A 26,123-nucleotide genomic window follows, 5' to 3' on the forward strand; every position below is an offset into this window, starting at 1 on the left:
ATTTTTGGAATGCTATAAGCACTCGCCTAGTACTCAACCACAACGCCTGAGTTGCATATTTTGACTGAAAAATACTTGCAAATATCCACAATATGTCTTCTCTGGTACACTTCCATTCTCAAATAACAAGAAAATCAAAAAGTCCTCTTAACTTTCTGGGGGCATTAAGCAAAAGAGTTTAGATATTTTTTTCATCAAGAGGACCTGATGGCTACGCTTCTTTTGAGGTATCAGTTTTATCATTTTTTTAAAAAAATCTATTTGCCAAAGGATAAGATATACAGACCAAACATTGGTGAAGAGTATTTTGCCACCACACTTCGCTCTTCAATTTGATCATAAGAATCAACTAGGACAAAAATTATAGAAGAAAAATATAGAATGGAGACTATCCCATATAAAAAGAGTAATTAACTGGAAGATAATGATAAATCTTAATCAAATATAATTCAACAATTTGTTTTTTTAAAGCAATAAAATGGTGTTCATTGACATGAATTTGATTTAACCATTCCATATTAAATTGTACAAGCACTTACTACAGTATTTTATCCAAATTATCAAATATAGACTCATATTTCAGTAAGATTATCAAAAAATAAGAGTAGAAGTTATAGAAAAATGGAAACAAGGTAAGATTACAGAGTGCACCACTTGAGAGTAAAAGAGAAAATGGATTTAAATTCAGAAGAGATATGTCAAGCAATATGGTAGAACTTTCAAAAACAAATTTGAACACAGAATTTTAGTAGACAAGCAAATTAAAAATAAAAGGGGAAGGTAGAATTCTGAGTAAGGAACTTTTAAAATTTCTTCCAGTTCTAACACAGAAGTGATGATTACTAGTATTTAGAATGTAGCCACAATATGCTAGAGGTAATGGGGTAGGGACAAGATGGTGGAAACAAATATTTGCCAAGCTGACTGTGTGACAGCCATTGTGCTACAGTCCTATCAGATACTTCATTCCCACTAAATCACAACAACCCTGAAGATTACTATTGTCTTCATTCTAAAGATAAGGAAATTCAGTGAGGTCAAACCACTTGCCCCAAGTTACAAGGCTGGTAAGCTGAGGAGTTGAGATTTTATTTCCAAGCCCACACACTTTCCATCCATTACTGCATTCTTTGGCACATTGGAATACCCTGGCTTTTACTCCACTCCCAAGTAATGAGCAGAGCCAAACAACAAAAACAATAACAATAAACCTTTAGTAATTTCATACTCACATCAACAAATATTAAAGGGACATCACTTTTCCTCATAAGAACCACATCTTAGTATTTCTATTTTCCATGGCTCAATGAAATTAATGCTTTAAACTTCATTACAAACATTTCTAAAATTTTAAATAAATCATATAATTACAGAGCTATAGATTTTAAGTCTGTTTTCACCTTTAAAAAAAAAAACTGGAAAAAATCTTCCCCAAATCTTTTTTTAAGTTACAATAAAATCTGACTAAAAATGCCAGGGACTGGAATGTTCTAATTTCAACTCTTTTTCAAAACCCAAAACCGGCCCAGTGCCCCTAGCAGCACTTGCACGGCTTCCACTCTGCAACTGGCCACCACGGACGCCCTGTCCTATGGCTGTAGCCACTGCTACCTGTGTCGCTGCCACCTCAGTACCCACTGTAGGATTAAGCTGCAGTCTTCAATGAATAAGTATATTCTTTTCTATCATCACACATTTATGAAGTTTCTAAAGGACAGGAAAGATTACTGCCAAGCACAGCATGACTTTTATGAGGGCAAGAGAACTGTAGAAATTCATTAGCACTCTAAGAAGCCACAGAAGAGCACTTAGCCTGACCACAGAAGTGTTGAATTGAAATCTGCAAAGCATTTTCCAGTTCTGATCTAGATGGGGTAAGCCTCAGCGCACTTCCTTTCCATTGCTCAATATTAGTGGATTGAAGATTTCCTGCTTCTTGTTAGGAGGTTCATTTCATTTCCCATTACTCCCAACTTTATACTCACAACACTGAGAATTACAAGTGGAGGATATTGAAGTTTCTTTAATCATTTCTATATTCAATTTTTAAAATTAGTTCATTAACTAATGAATATTTTAAACTAAATGAACATGGCTTGAATAAACTGCTCAACTCCCATGGAGGTCAACCATACAAGAATATATTTCTTATTATCCATGATCCAACCAGTAAGACTTTAAACAAAGTTACTGAGAAACTTAAGAAGCATGGCATTACCACAATAGTAAGAGTATAGGAAGCTATGTATGACACTGCTCTTATGGAAAAGGAAAGTATCCATGTTCTAGAGTGGCTTTTTGATGAAGCTGTACTACCATCCAACCAGATTACTGATAACTGGTTAAGTCTTGAAAAACTCAACTTTTGTGAAGAACCTGGTTGTTGTGCTTCTGTTCACTGTTTTGCAGGCCACGGAAGAGCTCCAATGCTTGTATGCTTAGGAATGAAATATAAAGATGCAGTAGAAATCGTAAGACAAAAGCAGCCATTGAGCTTTAACATTAAGCAACTTTTGTATTTAGAGAAGTATCACTATAGAATGTGTCTGTACTGCAAAGACATCAATGGCCAATAAAACTGGGGTGCCTGACGCTACTGTCTTGGAATGGAACTTCAGACAGGACCTAATCTGCTGTGCATACTACCCAAGAAGTTGGCTGGGTGAATAAGTCTAATGAAACTTTTATAGGAATACTGAAAAGCAGTTTTACCAGGTTACATGCTTCACAGAACCTCTATGTTTGGGTTACGGCCAACCTTTCCGGACACTTAGAAGTTCAGCAGTTAAAATTTGCTTATCATTTGTACCAGCCAACCCTTCCTGAAATCATGCAGTACTGAGTCTTAAGTCTTTAAATCTATGCCAGAATCTTATCAATACATAAGAAATATAGACAGATTAGGTACCAAAATATCCAATATAATACTTGTATATTTTTACTATCATACAGAACTAAAACCTAGGAACTATGAACATGCCAGTTCTTATGTGGTTCATTCCTTCAGTCATTTCAAACATTGGAATCAAAGACTATATGGTTATTTGTTTGCTCACTTTATGTTTAAATTGCCCACCTTCATACTAGTATATATCAGATTTATGTAACCAATGATTTTTGTTAGATTTTTTTTATCAAGTTGTACAGTGATTATTTAATGTCTTTTTATAGATCTCATTTTGTGCTGTTATGGAAAACCTCTATCTTGAAAATCTACATTGCACAGAAGCACACCGTTAATGTCTCCAGGCAAAAAGCCTTACAGTTAATTTAATGGTTGCACTTTTGGGTGCAACTTAACAGAGAAAACCTAAAAAGGAATGAGAGAAGGTTACTCAGTATTTCTAGTATGATACTATCTTTGCCTTATGGCAGAATATGTAGAATATGTTCTTTAATTTAGTAAACATTTTTTAAAGGTAGAAATGCTTTATTATTGTAGCTACAACAATTCTTAATCATAAAATTCGTATTATTTTTCCATATCTACTGGAAGCTGTTTACCAGGATTTTTGTTGAAGCATGCCTTTTTTCCTTCTCTTCCCAACCTCCCCTGTAAAAAAAGAAGTGGATTTCTGCTGGTGGAACTGAGCAGACATTTAATTTTTATATGCTTTTGAGCTGTGTAACTCAGTATTTAGATATTTGATAACTTATTATATAATTGATCAAACAGCAATGTGTATTAATGTTAATTCAACCATGTATTTACACTATCTTGTAATGTGTAGTTACAGTTCCATGGGAGAAATAATTTGTCGGGGTTCACCAGCCTGTAAAAACCTAGTGTGAGAGCTAAACATCTAAATAAATAGTGAAATGAAAAAAAAAAAAAAGTCAGTATCTAAACTACTTTCCTAAATAAGAACAATCTACTAAACAAAAATCTTTATTAGTATATGAAAGCTAACATTTGAATATCTATTTTATTAAATATAACAATATAAACAGAATTCGATGAAATGCAGGAAATTAAGTTAGATTTTATTTGCCCAGGATAAAACCTAAAATATGTTTGTTAGAACAAACTCCCTATGAAGGTCTTATTTGATTGTCCTGTGCTTCTAATACAGTGGAGAAAAACTGACATTTTAGGTAAATTATGTTCTGATTAATAAGGGTTTTAATTTCTAAAATAACATATCTGAATTTCAAGATTGGAAGCCTTGGGCATGGATATAATGTTAAATTAAAGTTAATGGGTGGGCATTAAGGATTTAATGTCAGGATACTTTTTACTGACCTGAGTAACCTCCTGCTTATTATGCTCAGGTCAAATTCTTGGAAACCATTAACACAAAACTCTGTGAGATATCTTTTCTCCAAAGAAATCAAATTATGTCCATAAATGTTAATTTCACTTACCCTTTCAACACCTCAGAAAGAGTCGGATATAATGTGACAGAGAATCACATTTTTTTTAATCAATTCTCCATTAGAATCCTCAGAACTCTTTAGAAATACTTATTATTACCACCACTTTCCATGGTGAAATGTCAAGTTGAGTCTGACTTATTTTGTGGTCACTCCCACTGTCACCACCCAAACACTTTTATGTTTTTTCTTGGAGGCTACAATTTACTCTCCTGCCCTTTTCTCTTCCCTATATCCCCACTTTAGTTTAAATTATACAAATTGTCAAGTGTATTCCAAATGCTATAGGCTCTCAACATATATTTACCGGTTGGAAAAGGGGAAGAGGGAAGAAGGAGAAAAGAAGTAAATATTCCACACCATCCCTTATCAGTTGCCTTCCTCCTTATTTCTCAGACCAATCTAGCACCCACTGTCAGTCATATGACCTCAAATGCATCAGGCATTTTATCGGTTTCCCCTAATTTTACTTTAGAAAGAATCAGTGTAATAAATAGAAGAGTCAATGCAGATACCTAAAAACCCCCAAATTAATTTTATTCCCTCTCTTCCGGTTTTTATGTTTCCCTTCTTTTGGCATCTTCCCTTAACCTGTATCTTCCTCTCCCACTCCCCCTGCTTGTGTTCCCTCTCTCGCTGGCTGTCTCTCTACGTCAAATTAATAAATAAAAGCTTAAAAAAAAAAAAAAAGACGGCCACAAAAGATGCCTAAGTCCTAGAAAGCTATGAATACATTACCTTTAAAGATAAAAGGGACTTTACAGATGTGATTAAGTTAGGGATCTTGAGATGGGGAGGTTATCCTAAATTACCTGGGTAAACCCACTGTAATCACCAGGGTCCTTAAAAGAGAGAGGCAAGAGCATCAGAATCAAAGAAGGTAATGTGACAGCAGAAACAAAGAGAAAGAAGGAAATATGACAACAGAAGAGCCACTGAAGATGTTATGCTGATGACTTTCAAAATGGAGAATAGAGCCATGAGCCAAGGAAAGCAGGCAGCCTCTAGAAGCTGGAAAAAATAAGGAAACAGATTTTCCCCTAGAGCTTTCAGAAAGAACATAGATCTGACGACACATTTTTGGACTTCCGATATCCAAAACTAGTCTGCATTATTTTAAGCCACTAAATTTGTGACTATTTGTTACAGCAGCAAAATATAAAACCTGTTAGACATTCCTCTTCCATGGGAGTACCCTCACAACAATCTATAGCAATATACATAACTATCCAGGGCTTTCTCTTTCAAGTCTAAGAGGCTAACAGCATGGCATAGTGTATATGTGTATGTGATCCTCCCAAGCTATTCTTTTTGGTGCTTCAGATGACACTCAAGGATGAGGTAGTGAGACTTATATGGGTGGGCAGAATATCCACTTTGGCTTAGAAACCTCATGCCCAACTAGAGTCAACATCTTATGCAATAACTTCATAGACATACTTTTCAGGGTCCCTCAAGGAACAAACCCAGTTACAAGAATCCTCCCACTCAGAAAAGCCCAAAGGTATGTCCTTCTCCTTATGTACTTATGACTTATTTATCCTGGTCCACTTACAATTATCTAATCAGTAAAGGAACAATTTTACCGAAAGCAATGTTGCCTACCTTTATCAGATATCCAAAAGAACAGAGTCACAAAGTGAACAAAAGTCAATTTCTTCTGTATTAGAAAAGGGCTTTGTTAACCCTTTATCCACACCCTAATATGTACTCTAGTTAGGCTTTCTGATTTGTAAGGAATCACTAAAGCTAGTTCAAAGAAGGAAGATGAATTATTAGCATGGCACATAATTCAATGAAAATTCAAGAATAAAGGCTTACAGAGACCAGAAAGTAGTTTGAGATATCAACAATAAAAACCTGTGAAACGTTATAGATGCCAGTGATTTGACACTAATGTGACTCAGCTCTTCTGCAAGCATCTGCTTCTTTCTCCTTTTCTTACTAAGAGGCATGTTACTCCTGCCTGGTCTGTACAGGCAACTCATAACTCAAAATGGCTCAACTTACAAACCTGTACCCTTTTATGACCTTTCTTATGGTAATTAAGACTGTCACAGTAAACCTAGTATTCAGGATCATTAAATTAATACCAAGTCAGTTGATGTTAAGCCAATGCAATAATCAGAAAAAAGGATAGGCTGATTCATGAAATTGTGGAATGATGCAAGGGAGCTGGGAGTTACTCCCAACCGGATTGATGAACCACCAAAATTCACCCCATACAGGTCTTCTTTCTCCATTTTATAAACAAGGACATTAACACTGAGAGATATTAAATAGTTCGTCCAAGATCAACAAACCAGCAGGGACTTTAACAGGTCCTTTCCAGGTTTGTTGAAGGCCTGATGATACAGTAGGAAATAAAACATGTAAGTATAAATGTCAGGCACAGAGAGAAATTGCCTAATGGGATAGTAGGCAGAAATTCTGAATGACAACATGGCCCTTCTGCTGGTGACTGTTTTGGATCACTCTGACCTGGCTGGTTTCTCATGCTTTGCAAGCTGCATGAACTACCAAATTCAGGATCACCATGGTAACAAACAAATAGAGGAGAGCTACAGTCGCTTACTCATATTCTTATCTCATATATACTTTGCATTGCTTGTTAGTTTGATAGCAATCAGAAGCAAAAGCAACATAAGTCATCATTCCTGCCCACTTCTGAAATTAGATCAGACTTTAACCAACTGAGCTACCTAGGTGCCCCTGGAAGTTGTACCTTTTGACCACTTTTACGCATTTTGCCCACCCACTACCCCTTGCCTCTGGCAACCACCAATCTGTTCCTTGTATCTATGAGTTCAGTTTTTTTTAGATTCCACACATAAGTGAGATCATACAGTATTCGTTTTCCTCTGATTTATCTCATTTAGCATAACGCCTTCAAAGGTCCAACCATATTGTCACAATTAGCAGAATCTCCTTCTTTTATAGTTAAATAATACTCCATTGTATATACATACCACATCTTCTTTATCCATCCACTCATCCACAGACACTTAGGTTGTTTCTATGTCTCAGCTACTGTAAATAATACAGTGAACACAAGGGTGCAGGTATCTTTTTGAGTTAGTGTTTTCATTTCCTTTGGATAAATACCCGGAAATATAATTGCTGGATCATGTTAGTTCTACTTTTAACTTTTTGAGGAACCTACTTATTGCTTTCCATAGTGGCTGTACTAATTTACATTCCTATCAACACTGCATGAGAGTTCTTTCTCCACATCCTCACCAACACTTGTTATTTCTTGTCTTTTCGGTAATAGCTATTCTAACAAGTGGGAGGTGATACTGTCGTTTTGATTTGCATCTCCCTGATGATTAGTAATATTAAGAACCTTTTCATATACCTATTTGCCATCAGCATGTCTTCTTTGGAAAATGTCTAATCCAGGTCCTCTGCCCATTTTTTGATTGGATTACTTCTTTTTTTGTTATTGAGTTATATGGGTTCTTTTAATATTTTGGGTATTAACCTCTTATCAGATATATGATTTACAGATATCTTCTTCCATTTGTGAGGTTGTCTTTTCATCTTGTTGACGGTTTCCTTTGATGGACAGAAGCTTTTTAGTTGACCACTTATTGATTTTTGCTTCTGTTGTCAAATTTTAAAAAATCATCACAAAGACTGATGTCAGAGTTTACTGCCTATGTTTTCTTCTAAAAGTTTTATGGTTTCAGGTCTTACATTCAAGTCTTTAATCCATTTTGAATTGATGATTGTGTACAATGTAAGTTAGTGGTCCGGGTTTTGTTCTTTTGCATGTGGCTGTCCAGTGTTCCTAATAGCAGGTATCAAAAAGACCATCCTTTCATTATTTTATATTCTTCAATCCTTTGTTGTAAATTAACTGACCTCATATGTATAAATTTATTCCAGGGGCTCTCTATTTTGTTCCATTGGGCTGTGTTTATTCTCATGTCAATACCATAGTGTTTTTGAGTACGACAGCTTTGTACTACAGTTTCAATTCAGGAAGTGTGATGACTCCACCCTTTTTTTCTTTCTCAAGATTGCTTTGTCTATTTGGGGACTTTATACAAATTTCAGGCTTGTTTTTCATCTGTGAAAAATGCCATTGGAATTTTGATAGGGATAGCACTGAATCTGTAGATTGCTTTGGGTAGTATGGTCATTTTAACAATATTAATTCTTCCAATCCATGAGCACAGAATATCTTTCCATTTATTTGTATTCTTCAGTTTTTTTTCATTAATGCCTTAGTTTTTAGTCTATAGGTCTTTCACCTCCATGATCAAATTAATTCCTAGGTACTTTATTATTTTTTGATACAATTATAAATGGGATTCTTAATTTCTCTTTTTGATAGTTCGTTATGAGTGTACAGAAACACAATAGATTTTTGTACACTGCTTTTATATCCTGTATCTTTACTGAATTTGTTTATTAGCTCTACAGTGTTTTGTTGGAGTCTTTAGGATTTTCTATATATAATGTTATGTCTTCTACAAAGAAAGAGTGTTTCACTAACAGTCTATTCTCTTAAATACTGTGCTAATGGCCTCCCATCTAAACTGTGATTTCCTTACATTTGCACAATCCTTGGAAGCACCTGAATTTTAAATTGGTTTATAACTGACTTTAAAATAAGCATCCAATAAGACTACTTTTTAAAAGATTTTATTTACTTATTTATTTTAGAGAGAGAGCGAGACCATGAGCAGGGGGAGAATCAGAAAGGGAAGGAGAGGGAGGGGGAAAGAATCTCAAGCAGACTCCCCACTGAGCATGGAGACTGACATGGGGCTTGATGCCATGACCCTGAGATCATGATCCCAGTCGAAATCAAGTCAGACACTTAACCAACTGAGCCACCAGGTGCCTCAAGACTATTTAACAAGGTTATGACAAATATCCAGGAAATCAAGTTACTGCACATCCTGATATAAATACTAGATACAACACACCAATAGTTCACTTTATTGGAGGTACCAAAGTGAAAATAAAAATAACTTTCTGAGTTATCTTCAAGCTGAATAGATGAAACAGTGCTAGAGAAAGATTATTACAAGAAAAAACTCTGAAGATCAGCTATTGTAATTTTGGTACGGTTATTAGATTATTATTTACATTAGTAAATTAAGTATATTATCATGCAAACATCAGTTTCATAAAGCATATCAACATTTATCTTTATTTTTAATTAACTGTTTCACTTATCCTTTTTCTTTAATATTTCACTTATTTATTCTGATAAATTGCACAACATAGTATAATATAATCACTACAACCAGAATTCTAGCATTATGTCTGCCACCACACAGTTGTTGACCTTAAACATCACGTTACCTCTCAGGAACACATTTGTTTTCATGGACAAAATAAGGGTTTCTCTGGATTACTAATTTTGAGGTCTTTAAAGATAGTTTTTATTCCCAAATTTTCAAATATGAAAGCTTTTAAAGACTTTTAAAAGTTTATGGTTGGGCGCCTGGCTGGCTCTGTTAGTTAAGCGGCTGCCTTCAGCTCAGGTCATGATCTCAGGGTCCCAGGACTGAGCCCCACATCGGGCTCCCTTCAAAGAGGGAGTCTGCTTCTCCTTTTTCCTCTGCCCCTCCCCTCCACTCGTGTCCTCTCTCTCTCTCTCTCTCAAATAAATAATCTTTTTTTAAAAAGTTTATGGTATAAAGATTTGAAAGAAAGAAACTAGTCATTGTTTATAGATTTTATGGCTACTAAAAAAAGAAAATTTATAGTCAAATTATTAAAATTAATACAGTTCAGTAGGTTGCTAGAACAATATACAAAACCCAACTGTATGTGCAACAGAAGAAAAGTACTTTTTAAATGGTACATTCACAATATCAACAACAAAAAAAATAAGACAACTAAAAATTCTACCAAAAATGTTTATGGAGAAAAATTAAAAATTATAAAACTTAGTTGAGAGCTGTTAAACACATAATTACATGAAGATATACCTTATACATAAATATTTAACTCCATAAAGAAGCCCATTCTAAATTAATCTAAAATTTACTGCAATGCAAATCAAAATCTCAACAGAGTTTTAAGAATTTGGCAAGCTCATTCTAAACCTAATATGGAAGAAACAAGACCCCAAAATAGCCAAGATGATTCTAAAAAAGAACAAAGTCAAGGAAATCAAGTTACCAGATAAGAAGCTAGTTTCAGTAATAAAAACATTGTGGTATTGATTAAGAAATAAGCATCTCTCGTTTCTTTGACATCCCAAAACCTTCCATGTATTTACAAATCAATAAAGAAATTATCCCTTTGCTCCATAAAATCCTTCACAGTCTTCTTAGTCTCTCAAATGGTTTCTAATTATTTAAAGGTAAGAGCACAGTGGCAGTGGCCAAAATGTTCTTTTTTTTTTAAAGATTTTATTTATTTATTTATTTATTTATTTATTTATTTATTTATTTATTTATAGATAGAGACAGCCAGTGAGAGAGGGAACACAAGCAGGGGAAGTGGGAGAGGAAGAAGCAGGCTCATAGCGGAGGAGCCTGATGTGGGGCTCGATCCCATAACTCCAGGATCACGCCCTGAGCCGAAGGCAGACACTTAACCGTTGTGCCACCCAGGCGCCCCCAAAATGTTCCTTTTATCCTTGTCACTATTCTCCTCAAAGCACATTTAAACTTCTTAACTATTCTAAATGTTCCCCTATTCAAGATTTTATACACTTCACGAACATCATGTGGAGTGGCAGACAGATCAGCTGCCAACGTGAGGATAAAATGACAGACTGTTAGGAATACATAAGTATATTCAAACTATTATTTGTGTTTTTACAGAGTATACGAGAAAAAGCATTGGGAAGTGACAGGAGACAAGAAGCAGAACAATCAAAGGCGTGAGTTAATATTATACCTTGACAATAACTACAATAATATATTGCAAATTATTTACAAAGCACGTTTACTATAGTTCCAGTCCTTTCGTTCATAAAAAATTAGACAAAAATCATACAATAAAAATAATAATAAAAATTTGAATATATATTTAATTATTTAGAAAATTGTATAAATTAATTGCAATTTCTTTTTTAATGCACTGATATAGGAGTAGGAAAGGAGGGCACAGAGGATATAAAGTTTTTTAGGTAGGATAAATGGTAAAAATTATATATATAAATATATATAGAGAGAAATGAGAGTGACTAAGTATTGTGTAGTAGATGCCATAATGAATCTACAAATGAACATAGTAAATTGGAATTAACAAAGCAGTAAAGACTGAAGGCTGGATGAAAATTTTGGATTTTTTAGAAAGGCAACAGAGAGTCACTGCAGTTTCTTGATCGTGGGAGTGAAAACATGAAAGCAGTGTCTGAGAAAGAATTCTAACAGCTGTGTGTAGGATGAGTTGGAGGGAGAAAGAGACTACTAGAGACAGGGAATAAACAGCTACAAAGCTGTTGAAGTACAGAAGCATGTATTATAGCTACAAAGCAGGATGATGTGCAGAAGCATAAAGTACGTGACACATCAAATAATGAAGACTAAGACAATGTAGAAACTATGGAAAAAATAAGTAAATGAAGAAATAGGAGAGGCATTCCTTATATTTATTAAATTAAGTATTTTCATAACACCTCAGTACTACCTTCAACATGTAGATATACATCTTTAAAATTAATAAGGTATTAAGTGATCAGTGTGCATAATAACACCAACCTCTATAGGACTGGAATAAGAATAAAATCAGATGTTATTAAAAGAATTCTCTAATTGTAAATGTCACATAAATATTAATTGTTGCAATTTCTTAGGGAAGAGATAGTTGTGATATAATGGAAATGCTCAGGCCATAAAGTCGAAAGATGTGAATTCAAATTCTGGTTCTATTACATAATGGGAACTTTAGTGGACCTTAAGCAAGTCATTTAACCACTCTGAGTAACTATTTTTATTTTTTCTCTCTTCTTTTTTATTCAAGTATAATTAACATACAGTGCTCTATTCGTTTTAGTTATGCAATATAGTGATTCAACAATTCTATACATTACTCAGTGCTCATCACAATAAGTGTGCTCTTTAATCCCCTTCACCTATTTTACCCATTGCCTCCACCACCTCCCCTCTGGTAATCAGAGTGTGGTTTTGTTGTCTCTTTTTTCGTTCATTTGTTTCTTAAATTCCACGAGTGAAATCATATGGCATTTGACCTTCTCTGACACATTTCACTTATTATATCCTTGAGATCTTTCCATGTTCCTGCAAACAGCAAGATTCCGTTCTTTTTGATGGCTGAGTAATATTCCATTGCTGATATAGATATATAGATATAGATATATACTTAATCCATTCATCTATGGATGGACACATGGGCTGCTGCTATATCTTGACTATTGTAAATAATGCTACAATGAACCTCAGGGTGCATATATCTTTTCGAATTAATGTTTTCACTTTCTTTGGGTAAATACCCAGTAGTGGGATCACTAGATCGTATGGTAATTCTATTTTTAGTTTTTCAAGGAACCTCCATACTGTTTTCCACAATGGCTGCACCAGGTTGCATTCCCACCAATGGTGCACAAAGCTTTTCTCCACATCCTTGCCAACACTTGTTATTTCCCGTTTTTTTGTTTGTTTTTTATTTTAGCCACTGTTACAACTGTGAAGTGATATCTCATTGTTGTTTTGATTTGTATTTCCTTGATGATTAGTGAAGTTGAGTATCTCTTCATGTGTCTGTTGGCCACCTATATGTTTTCTTTGGAAAAAGTCCATTCATGTCTTCTGTCCATTTTCAAATTGGATTGTTTTGTGTGTGAGTATGTGTTGAGTTGTATGTTCTTTATATATTTTGGATATTAACCCCTTATCAAATATATCATGTGCAAATATCTTCTCCCATTTAGTAGGTTGCCTTTTGGTTTTGTTGATGGTTTCCTTCACTGTGCAAAAACTTCTTATTTTGGTGTAGTCCCAATAGTTTAATTTTGCTTTTGTTTCCCTTGCCAAAGGAAGCATAAATATAAAAATGTCCCTATGGTTGAAGTCAAAGAGATTAATGCCTATGTTTTCTTCTAGGAATTTTATGGTTTCAGGTCTCACAGCTAGGTCTCTAACCCATTTTGAGTTCGTTTTATGTATGGCATGAGAAAGTGGTCCAGTTTCATTCTTTTTCATGTAGCTGTCCAGTTTTCCCAACACAATTTGTTCAACAGACTCTCTTATTCCCATTGCATATTCTTGCCTCCTTTGTCATAGATTAACTGACCATATAACTGTGGGTTTATTTCTGGGCTGTCAATGCTATTGCATTGATCTATGCCTATTTTTGTGCCAATACCATAATGTTTTAGTTACTACGGCTTTGTAGTAAATCTCAAAATCTGGAATTTTGACACCTCCAGTTTTGTTCTCTCTCAATATTGCTTTGGCTATTCAGAATCTTTTGTTGTTCCATATAAATTTTGGGATCATTTGATTATTTCTGTGAAAAATGCACCAACAGCATTTTGATAGGGGCTGCATTGTCTGCAGATTGCTTTGGGCAGTATGGACATTCTAACAATATTGATTCTCCTAATCCAAGAGCATGGAATATCTTTCTATTTGTTTGTACCACCTTCAATTTCTTTCATCAACATTTTATAGTTTTCAGAGTACAGGTCTTTCACATCCTTGGTTAATTTATTCCTAGGTATTTTATTCTTTTTGGTGTAATAGTAAATGGGATTGTTTTCTTAATTTCTCTTTCTGCTACTTCATTACTAGTATATAGAACTACAAGATTTCTGTATATTGATTTTGTATCCTGCAATTTTACTAAATTCATTTACCATTGTTAGTAGTTTTTTGGTGGAGTCTTTCAGGTTTGTATATATAGCATCAAGTCATCTGCAAATAGTGAAAGTTTACCTCTTCCTTACCAATCTGGATGCCTTTTACTTCTTTTTCTTATCTGATTGCTGTGGCTAGGTTTTCCTTTCAGTACTATGTTGAATAAAAGTGATGAGAGTGGACGTATTTGTCTTGTTCCTGATCTTGGAGGAAAAGCGCCATTTTTCACCACTGAATATTATGTTAGCCATTGGTTTTTCATATATGGCCTTTATTATGTTGAGGTATGTTCCCTCTGCTTTGTTGACAGTTTTTATCATAAATGGCTATTGCACTTTGTCAAATGCATTTTCTACATCTACTGAGATGATTATATGGTTTTTATCTTTTCTCTTGTTAATATGATGCATCATGTTGATTGATTTGTGAATACTGAACTACCCTTGCATTCCTGGAATAAATCCCACCTGATCATGGTGAATGATTTTTTAATGTATTGTTGAATTAAGTTTGCTAACATTTTGTTGAGGATTTTTGCATCTATGTCCATCAGAGATAGTGACCCATAGTTTTCTTTTTTTGTAGTGTCTTTATCTGGTTTTGATATTATGGTAATGCTGGTTTCATAGAATGAATTTGGAAGCTTTCCTTTCTCTTCTAATTTTTGGAAAAGTTTGAGAAGAATAGGTATTAACTCTTTACTTTTTCTAAAGATTTTATTTTTAAGTAATCTCTACACCCAACATGGGGCTTGAACCCACAACCCCAAGATCAAGACTCACACTCTCCAACTGAGGCAGTCAGATGCCCCTTAACTCTTCTTTAAATGTTTGGTAGAATTCAGTTGTGAAGCCTCTGGTCCTGGACTTACATTTGTTGGGAATTTTTTGATTACTGATTTGATTTCATTGCTAGTAATCTATCTGTTCAATATTTTTATTTCTCCCTGATTCAGTTTTGGAAGGTATCTATGTCTAGGAATGTATCCATTTCTTCTACCTTGTCCAATTTGTTGGCATATAATTTTTCGTAATATTCTCTTATAATCTTTTGTATTTTTGTGGTGTTGATTGTTTTTTATAAAGTCTTTCGTTTTGTTTTTTTAAGTAATCTCTATACCCAATGTAGGGCTCAAACTCACAACCCTGAGATCAAGAGTCACATGCTCTACTAACAGAGACAGCCAAGCACCCCTGTGGTGCTGTGGTTATTTCTCCTCTTTCATTTCTGACTTTATATGAGTATCCCACTCCCCTTTTTTTAATAAGTCTGGCTAAAAGTTTATCAATTTTATGACCTTTTCAAAGAACCACTCCTGGTTGCACTGATCTGTTCTATTGTTGTTTTGTTTTGTTTTGGTTTTAGTCTCTATTTCATTTATTTCTGCTCTAATCTTTATTATTTTCTTCCTTCTACTGGTTTGGGGCTTTGCTTCTTAAGTGATTAATCTACTACTTTTACTATGTTTGCAATTACCTGTAATATTTTTTCCTTTCCTAATTTTTTTTTTACTGAGTGACTATTTTTAATATGTAATACAAGGAAAAAACAATCTCTCATAAAGGACTCAAGGAATAATGAAGGAAGTCATTAGAAAATCCCTATGTAGTCTCTGAATTATTGTGAACAGTTAGTGTGTGTTGCAGGGTGTGGAGGAGGAGGCCAGAAATAGGGGCCCATTTTGTCTGACCTTACTGGAGAGAAAGCCACAGATTTTTCAAAGAACCATAAAAACCATGCCCTTCTCCATATTATTTTAATAAGTACAAGAAAATCCCTGAAATATCTTATTAATGCTCCACCTTAGAAAATGCCCTCTGATGTACAAGATATAATCCACAGCAGCTTAAAACACAATGGTCAAAAGTTATACTGCCACCATGACTTTAAAACCAGTAATAACAGGCAATTCATGATTTTTTTTTCAATCCTAGGTTATAGATACATTACCAGAATTCACATTTCTAATTGACATTGAATTCTAATATTCATTATTTTAAAAACAAGTAAAAAGGGACAAGGGACCCCCTCCCAAAAAAAGCACATGCCAAGGGAACTTAAATAGTGGAAAGGTAGGGAATAAGTAAAGTTGAAGTTAATTTATCTTAAGCAAGACTTTAATAGACCTCTATCTGATAGAAAGAAATGAATTTGAAGTTCCCTGGTGAGATCACCCCACCAATGGATCCCTAAAGTAGGAGTTAGGGAATAGTTTATAAAATTGACTACGGAGCATTTCTAGCTCAATGAAGTTTGCAAAACAAGATTTAAAGGAGATAAAAGGAGTACCTGACTGGTTCAGTCAGTAGAGCATGTGACACTTGATCTTGGAGTTGTGAGCTCAAGTCTCACATTGGGTATATACATACATTGGGTATAGAGATTACTTTTATTTTTTTTTTCTTTTTAATGATTTTTATTATATTATGTTAGTCACCATACAGTACATCCCCGGTTTCCAATGTAAGGCTCAATGATTCATTAGTTCTGTATAACACCCAGTGCACCATGCAATACGTGCCCTCTTTACTACCCATCACCGGTCTATCCCATTTCCCCACCCCCCTCCCCTCTGAAGAGAGATTACTTTTAAAAAAATCTTTTAAAAAAATAAAAATAAATAAAGGGATATAAATAAACACTATTCATAAATATTTCCTTTCTAGCCTAGACCAACCAGGTTCCACTTGGCTAGTTTTTTAGCATACTATTCATTTATTCATTCAGTTCTGTACAATATATTCTGTACAATATATTAAAGTACTGTGAGGATTACAAACATCCCATGAGAACCAGGACTAAAGAATTAAAATCAGTACATACAAAAAAAGTCCCATGACAAAAGTATAAATAAAATATTTATGCAAGAAGGACCTAGAAAGCTCTAGGGGGCATATAAATTGAATCTGGGCATAGGAAAACTAGAAAGAGAGAGGAAGAAAAGAACTATAGGTGGAATGACCAGTGTAAGGCCAATACAGGAACTTATAAGAAGGAAGTGGCTAGAGCATAGGGATTGAAATTAAATTATCAGAATGTCAGATTTGGAACCAGACTGCAAACCCTTGAGTACTAGCATAGGGGACTTGAGCTTTATTTTGTATAAACTGAAAGTATGAATTAGGAGAGATGAAGAAAAAGGTTTAAATTAGGAATATTAATCTTACATAATGATTAAAATATAGAGTAAAGAGGAAAAAAGGAGTCAGAAAAGCTGCTGGATTTAACTATAGAAATAGCTTATCAGACAGGGATCATTAAAAAAATTCACATCCACCAAACTTGTAGTAGAGCTAAATCATATTTTAAGAAAAATTATGTACATATTTAACTCCATGAAGTTAATCTTATGCACTCAGCCAAAAAAAAGTAGGGGGTTAAATCTCCCCCACCCTAATATGCAATGCATTTATTCTCCAAAGTAAACAAGAGATGGGAGCTATGATTCTACAGCCTCTCCATCAGTCTCAATCGACTGTATGACTCTTATAGCATGAGCATCATAATTCTACTCTTAAGGAGATACACTTCCAGATAACATATCCCCCAGTCCTAAATAAACCACTTCGTCAAGTGTTCCACCAGAGGAAAAGAAAACAGTAATCTGTTCTAGCACTAGAAGAAAAACTGGCTGTGTCAGACTTGATGAAAGACAATACTATATTGTACTTTATGCGCTATTTAAGAAACTTTCAAGAATAATTTTGGCTCAATTTTTGTTTCACATACCAATTTTAGGGTCTAACCTCTGCTTAATGCCTTTTTTTTTCTCTCATCTTAAGCATCTTAAGCATACTGGAGGTAGCAAAACAGGGATTTAGTACAAAACAATTATTTGAGGGCAGAAAACTTCCTGAAAAAGTGAAATTTTTAAAGAATTAAAACCAGACAGATAAAAAAAAGTATCTGAGGGTAGGTAGGGCTACAGAAAGCATGGACACAAAGTACAAAACACCTGTCCTCCATGGAACTTAGGTATACAAATAATAGTATGTCTCTTTATTTTCCCATATAACCATTAAAATCCCCTCCCCTGAGTCAACTTTTTGAAATACTACTATAAATTTCAGACAAACTATTTACTAAAATGTCTTTTATATCATATTAACATTTGCTAAAAACTAAACTAACACAATTTAGGAAAGAGAAGTGTTTTTATTTTTAAAGTACAGACTTGTGTTTGCTTTGCCTACCTGACAAAGTATTTCCAAGTCACTTGTTTATTTATCCAATACCTATTGAGAACCTACTATATGTCAGGCACTGTGCTAGATGCTAGAAGTAAAAATGAAATAAAATATAATCCGTATTCCTTTCAAAGAGTTTATAATCTAATGAGGGAGACATACTATAATTAATATAATCATGTTATAATCAAAGTATACACACGATACCACAGAACCAAAGAAAGGGGTCAGGAAAGGCTTTTTGAAGAAGTACTAGAGTAAAGTAAATTTGGAAGATCAGGTATAAATTAAGGCTGTGCTTCCTAAACTTGCTTGTGCATCAGAACCACATCTAGAGCTGATGTCTACGCATCGCTTAAGAGTTAGTGAATTAGAATTACCAGAGGCGAAGCCAAGAAATCTATATTTTTAACCACAAGGGATTTGGAATCACAGCCAGGTTTTGGTAGAAGTGAGCCAGAAGTACAGACAACTGTTCCAGGCTCAGCGAATGGCTCAGTATGGTGGCAACATGTGAAATACGTCAGAAGATCAGAGAGAAATCAGAACAAGAGTAGTGACATGACTAATGTGATATTTCAAAGAGGACCCATGGAATTGATGTGACCTTCCAAAATAAAAGGCAATCACTCATGTCATGTATTTCAACAAATGATTTGTGACATGGACTAATTTCTTACTGAAGTGTATGGGAAAATTAAACGCAAATCCTTGCATCTCAAGACAAAGGTAAAATGCTCCCTTGAAAAACAAACAAATTAAAAAACAAAAACAAAACAGAGCTCTACTCATAATTTTTATTAAATGTAACAAACATCTTTCTCAGCATACGTACCCAGAATATGAACAAAAGTTATAATACTTTTTAACTTAAAAATGTTCCATATGTATAAAAATAAATTCAAACTGTATTTTGAAATTCAAGCGTTAAAACTAAAACCTGTTCTTAATGATTTGAAGTTTCCAAACTGTTATTTTGTAATATTTTGTTACTTCCTAAGAATATAGTTAGAGATATCTTTATACTTAATTTCAGGTCCGAGTAAAGTAAGACAAGGGAACGGGCTTAGCACGATGAAGTGACTTCATGAAAATCACCACTAACCCAGATTTCAAACTCAGATCTATCTGGTTGCAAAGCTCTTTCCATTCTGCCTCAAATGAAGAGAGGAACATAGGACTAAATAAATCAAACCTAAATAACTGAATTGAATGCAGTTTCTTCTATAATTACGTTGGTAGTAGCAAAAACAGATCTATCATATCTGACAAACCAAATGTAGAGAACATGTATCCGGGTGGATGCATAGGGGTTTTGCCTGTACTTGAACTCCCTCGTGTAATTAGGAAATATCCCACTTTATGAGTCTTCGTAGAAGGCAGAGCCCACCTCCATTTATAGAAGCTAAAAATGCCATACAGTCATTCTTCCTGTCACCCCTTCAGCATGAACATAGGCACTTTCATCTGTGCTCTGCCAATATGACTTTCCCACCAAGGACTCTAAATTAAGAGCTAGAGACAGTGAGAAGCTGGGACAGCAAAGGCTGGATTTTGGCAGCAGGCAGCAGCAGCAACATTAAGTTTCCCAAGGTAATGGTAGCAGCTATGCAGTAGCAGAGCCTAGCCAGCAATTTGTGGCAGCATTATTGCCACTAGATGGTTTTATGCTATGATTTTAGGTGTCTTTCTTGCTACCTAGTCTAACATGTTCCTGACTTAAGACTATATACAGCCTTCCCAGCAATTTGGTGAGCTAATCAATACACTTTCAATAAATCACTTTTACACTTAAATCAGTCAAAATTGTCTTCTGTTGTCTACAGTTAAAAACCCAGACTGAAGCGTTTAATAATTAAATAAATGACACTAAATAATTATATTTTATCAAATCTTTTCACCTGATAAGGTATTGATTGTTGTTATATAATTTGCCATTATGTTCTTAAGTAACAGCTACTTTATACATGATGGGATGCTCTAACAACAATAAAAAAAAAAAAACCTTCAAATCAGGTTTCTTTATTTCTTCCAAAGCAACACAAAAATGCAAAAATAATTACAATTGTCTAAGGGTAATTTTCACTGAAGTTCAGAGTTAAGCTTCATGAAGAATTCTTACCTGTCAGGAATACCTAGCCTCTTGACACTTCTGTAAACAGAGAGAGTATTTGCAACATGTCGATAATTAAACCAGAACCGGGATGTACATACCTAAAGTGTTAAAACAAATATATTATTGTTATGAATCAAAATAAGCCACAGCAAAATAAGTTACAGCATTATTTCTCTTTAAGTAGGATTCAGAGATGCCTAAAAAAAAGAGTATATCATAATTTAGGCTTACAAACAGGAAAGCATATAAAAAACTGTCAATAAAACCAATCTCTCTAGAAAGAGGTCTTTCATAACTGCTATTAAATAGAAAGACCATTCAGCTTAAGAGAAACCTAATCTTTAGGGAATTTAATCAAATACTGAACCAACTTACTCTCGATATATGTGATTCTATAATGTTCCTATGTCTAAAAGATTAAATTCTTTAGAATCAAAGGCAATGCCCATAATCTCCTCACAGAACAGAAAATTAACTATCTTGGGTTATATAATGTTCCTTTTACTCTGGATTGCTTCCTAATTCTAGTTTTGAAAAATGTTAGATAGATAGATAGATAGATAGATAGATAGATAGATAGATAACATACAACACACTTCTACATGCAATAAGAGAATACATTATAAAGAAGCTGATGAACCGAATAAAAAACTAGAAACAACCCAAATAAGTTTTACATTTAAAAAAAAAAAAAAAGAACAAACTGATTCCTAAAAATGATACCAAAGGTACTAGGCAAATCTAACGCCATGCCTCAAAAAAATCAGCCCTCTGGAAAATCCATTCCAAAGGAAGTATACCTACCCCCGGAGCACCCTCCCTATCTCCTACCACATGCCTTTGTTGGTTGTAGGTATAATGACAGCTTTGAGAACCACATAAATGGTCCCGTCCCTGCAAATAGAAAGGAACTACAAGATTTTTTATTGAAATGAATTTTTAACCCGGAATCAAAAAAGGAAAAGACTATAATTTTTGACTGCATTAAAATGTAAAATTCCAAGTGTCAAAAATACCATAAAGTCCTAAATGAAATAAAAAACTTGAAATAATTATAACTCAATATGAAAAAAATGAACAATTTTCAAAAATGGGAAAAGGATGAGACCAACCATTTCATAAAAAAAGGTTTTCAAAATGGACAAGAAACTCTTAAAGATGCTCAACTTTTATCATAATTTAAAAAATACAAATCAAATTGATAAATATTCAAAAGTCCATGACAATTCACAGTATTGGCAATCGTGTGAGGAAATGAGTAACTCATATCCTACTGTTGGGAATGTAAACTAATATAAACCTTCTAAGAGGGTAATTTGCAACATATATCAAGTTTGAATATATATTTATCTTTCGATTTAGCTTACATAAGTACACAAAAATATGTAATCAAGAATTTTCATCATAACATTGCCTGTACTAGCAAAAATGGAAATAAAAAAGCTAGAAATCTACAGATTCCATAACTTGAGCAGAAACAGTTTAATTTGTATCTGAATTAGTCATAATAAAAACCAGAATATTCAGTGCATTTTACCATAACCAAAAAGCTTTTCTCAGCTCTTACAGTATTTAAGCATAAACCAAAGAAACTGCTTTCATTTTCACCACCAATTTACTAGACATGAAATGAAGGTGGCAAAAGAGAAGGGACCAAGAAATATCAACTTAATATAAATTATTCATATTCTCAAAATGAAATACAAAAAAAAAAGACCAGTTGTTACAACAGCATGTGATATGATCCATTAGTCCTTTTTAAAGGAAGGAGGGGTAGACACAAATGTAATTGTATGCATTGCGAATCTCTGAAAGGATACACGAGAAAATAGTAATCGTGATCATAGAGAATAAAAATGGGAGTCAAAGAAGGGTACAATGATTTTTCAGTTTATACCATTCCTCACTGTACTTTTTTTTTAATCATGAGTAAGGATTATCATTATAACTTTTTTTTTATTAAACAGGTGCAAAAATGATTCACTCGAAGCAGATCTTGAAACTAAAATGGAATCCAGTTTTCCTTCTATCTCCCTCTGGTGGCCAAAGTTTCTCAGTCACAGTACAATGGCAAAGGGGCATTCCATTTACCTCTAATCATTTAGTCAAGACTAAAAACAAAGTAATTCAAACTGGTAAAGAAAAACATACATTTTTTTAAATCTGAAGCACATAACACTGAAAAAAATGCATGTTTAATACTTTCAACTTGGCCCTGGTCAAATTTCACGATTTTCCATTTAAGAAAGCATAATTCACTGAAGTCTCACTTTACTAAGTCTGAGTTAATGTGTAAAATATTGCACACAATACGAAATTGCAATTGTTGTGAAATGCTCAGTAATAATTATTTTTCATCCTCATTTCATTTCTCATCTGAGACCCAAGTTACTGAGATTGAAGAGGGCCTCAGTTAGAAGTTTCCCAGACAAGGAAAGCTTTAGTGAAGTGTGCAGTGTAAGCTAATAGGCTCTTACTCTAAAGGATGAGTCCTTTGGCAATTAGTTGTCTGAATATAGGCACTTACTCCCTCTTTTAAGAATTCCTATAGAGAGACTAGTCATTGAAGAGCCCTTGGTGTCCTGAAGAGCAAGTTATCCTCTGGAATTGGTGGATCGTGGCCTGCCTCCTGATAAGTTTCCCTCTCTTTTAAGTGGTCACGGAAAACCTGTCTCCCTATCTTAAGAGCTTTTGTTCGATTCCTTCATAAAATCTCTTTTGAGGGGCAGCAAATAGGTGTTCTTAATTGAAGAACAATAAAATGACCCCCTTCCTTTTTTACAAAAATCATTTCCTTTCCTGCCTCCTTATTTCCTCATTCTTTCTTCTAGTCAACTCTTTTCTACAATTTTTTCATTAAGTCAAATTTATTATATCTTCTAATCATGTAAATGTCATTAAATAAATCCCCAGCACCAAAACTATTATCCAAATACTTTCCAAGCGCAGAAAAGACAAAATTGATGATGTGTATTCTATTAGGGAAATTAAAAATACAAATTTATAAATTCAGATAAATTAAGATGATATTTTACATCAAGGAAAAAAAAGGCAAGAGAAAAAAACAGGCCAATAAGCAAACCTTACTAACAATCAAAACAATTCAAATTAAAACAAAATTTAATTTGTTACCCAGCAGTCAAAAAGAAATGGCAAAAGTTAATAATACACAGTTGTCTTGGAATTAGAAAAAAAGAGGTATAGCATTCTGGAGAGCAATTATGCTCCATAACTTCCCAGCCTATGGCTTAGGAATTTATCCTAAAGACAAAATCAGTCAAGTTCACAAAGGTGTATGTATAAGGCTCTCCAACATAGCCTTATTTAAAATAAAAAATTTAGAATCTATATGCCCATGAACTAGGGATTATGGTACATTCATAAAATACAAAATAATACAGCATTTGGAAATGAGACTGGATCTCCATATTGACAGGGGAAGATCTCCAAGATATATCGCTATGGGATTGCAAAATAATAGGTATAAGATGACCCCAGTTACATAAAATTATTATCTTTATGCTTATATGTGAAGGGAAAGAAGGCCAGAAGAATCAAAATGTTAATTCTGGCATGTGTGGAACTTGAAGATATTTTCTCAGTCTTCTTTTTTAAATTGAGGTGAGAGTCACCTAACATAAAATTAATCTGTCCCCTCCTAAACTTTTCGGTATAATTTGAATTTTCTATGATGATCATTTATTTTTGTGGGCAGAAAAAAAAAATTTTTTTAAATAGCCTAAATAGAGAATATTTACACACTAGTATTACAGATAAGAAATACAATTACTAGTTTCCATCATTAAAATAATTGTACATATTTCTTTTAGCAACAGTATCCCAAATATATTCTTATATTCATTTACACATCACCACTTGACAATATAATGAAGGCCTAGAATATTAGTTGATATAAGGTCAATTTAAAATATAGCCAAATCAAAGTAAGGAATTTGTTATATGAGAAAATAATTTTTTAAAAATTTGATTCACACAAAATTTCTCAGACACATATCTAATGTGAACAGCAACATATACCTTTATAGAACATACTTACCAAAACAGCCCAGTTGTTTGTATGGCCACTCCTAAAGAACTGTTCTGCTTGATCCTACAAGTCAAGTAATTTCAAAACATTAGAAAAGCCACATTTCTGAGAATAAAGACTGATAAAGAACAGTTAAGATTCATGGAGTCTTTATTATGATAGTAAGTTATCATTATGCAAATTTATAAAGGTTCTAGTATTTGACCTTATAAAGGGCAGAAGTTTTATTTTTTGTTGGGGGGGGGGTCTGGGAGGTGCTGCTTGTTTTTAAACATTTTATCTCAAACACAACCAGCTCTTCCTCATATGCTTCTAGTTTTCCATTCAGTCTTCAAATTGTGAACGACTTATTTTCATGCCTTGATTCTACACATAACAATTAATACCCTTCTTACTGAAGTCTCCTTCACTACTTCTTACTCTGTGCTAGATGCTTCCATTTACTTTATTTGAACACATCGGTATATTTGATAGAGCACATTCTCTGGCATGCTGCCATGTACCATTTTGCTAATCTGTTAAAGTCTGAACTTTATTTGCCATTGTGGAACATTAGAAAACCTCAACATCCAAACCTCCAGATACCTAATGAACATGATATTTATTATATATTAAAATTACAGTGAATATAAACCTTAATGACCCCAGATCTGCTACCAAACAGTATTAATTATCAGAAGAGTAGTACTGTCTGGATTCAAATCTGGGCCCTATTATTTACTAGCTGTAAAAGCTTAGGAAAGCTTCTCTGTGCCTCCATTTCCCCATCTATAAAATAGTATTATTACCTGACACACAGAAGATAGGAATGGTGACTGGAACATAGTAATTGTATAACAAATGTTAGCTGTTTTAATTTTCAGCTGGCAAGAAAATTTCAGGGAGAATAAAATTAAAAATTCCCTCAAATCTCTTTATCATATACACATATATATGTATTTTTTAACGTTTCTCAACAGCTGCCCAGATGCAAAAGAAAACAATGTGCTATAGTGGATAAAGCATTAGTTTAAAATTTTGAAGATTTGGGCTTTAGCCCAAATCCTACCCCACACATGGCTGTGAGACTGGGATAAGTCACTTATCTCTTTAGACTTGACTTTCCTAACGTAGAAAGTAAGATCTGACTCAATAATCTCAATGTCCCTTCTAGCTGAAAATTCTTACATCATTAAGACTTTAGTGAAAAATTTGATATGGCAAAACTCTTCTGTGATTGTTTAGACAATACAGGCGCTGCAAAGTAATTCATTCTACATATAATGAATGGAGCACCTATTATGTGTGAGTTACATGTAATGTACAGTGGTACAAAAATCACTAAAAAGCATGCTGCTTTCTCTCAAGAACCCCAGAGTTCAATAAAGAAGCATGCAAATATGTTACACTGCAATGTAACATTCATTCATTCATCACATTCATTGGGGTGCCGTGTGCCAGCCACTGTCCTGTGTGCTCAGAATACAATGATGGGCAAAAATATTCATAGTACTAGCCTCCAAAGAGGATACTATTCAATTTGATACACACATTAAGCAGATGAGGGCAAACTATAAATTCTATAGAGATAAGACACACAGTATCATTAAAGAGTACAATAG

General features: G+C 34.0%; 1 protein-coding gene and 1 pseudogene across 3 annotated transcripts in view; one reads left to right on the forward strand and one right to left on the reverse strand.

Moving 5' to 3' along the window:
• PIGK (phosphatidylinositol glycan anchor biosynthesis class K) overlaps positions 1-26,123 on the reverse strand; it is a 110,758-nt gene that overhangs the window by 82,716 nt on the left and 1,919 nt on the right. For all 3 annotated transcript variants that reach the window (XR_015726270.1, XM_087866016.1, XM_045801987.2), the window contains exons 2-3: positions 24,532-24,585; positions 20,481-20,572 (exon numbers count right to left, since the gene is read on the reverse strand). Coding sequence is in view for 2 of the 3 variants with exons in the window: in XM_087866016.1 (XP_087722142.1) it covers positions 20,481-20,572; positions 24,532-24,585 (146 nt within the window). In the remaining variant the exon portion in view is untranslated. The remainder of the gene's footprint in view (positions 1-20,480; positions 20,573-24,531; positions 24,586-26,123) is intronic.
• LOC123795403 (protein tyrosine phosphatase type IVA 1 pseudogene) lies at positions 2,092-2,576 on the forward strand (annotated as a pseudogene).

This window comes from Ursus americanus, chromosome 12 (assembly GCF_024610735.1).
Source record: "Ursus americanus isolate L20-20 chromosome 12, mUrsAme1.1.p, whole genome shotgun sequence".
In the NCBI taxonomy this organism is placed as follows: domain Eukaryota; kingdom Metazoa; phylum Chordata; class Mammalia; order Carnivora; family Ursidae; genus Ursus; species Ursus americanus.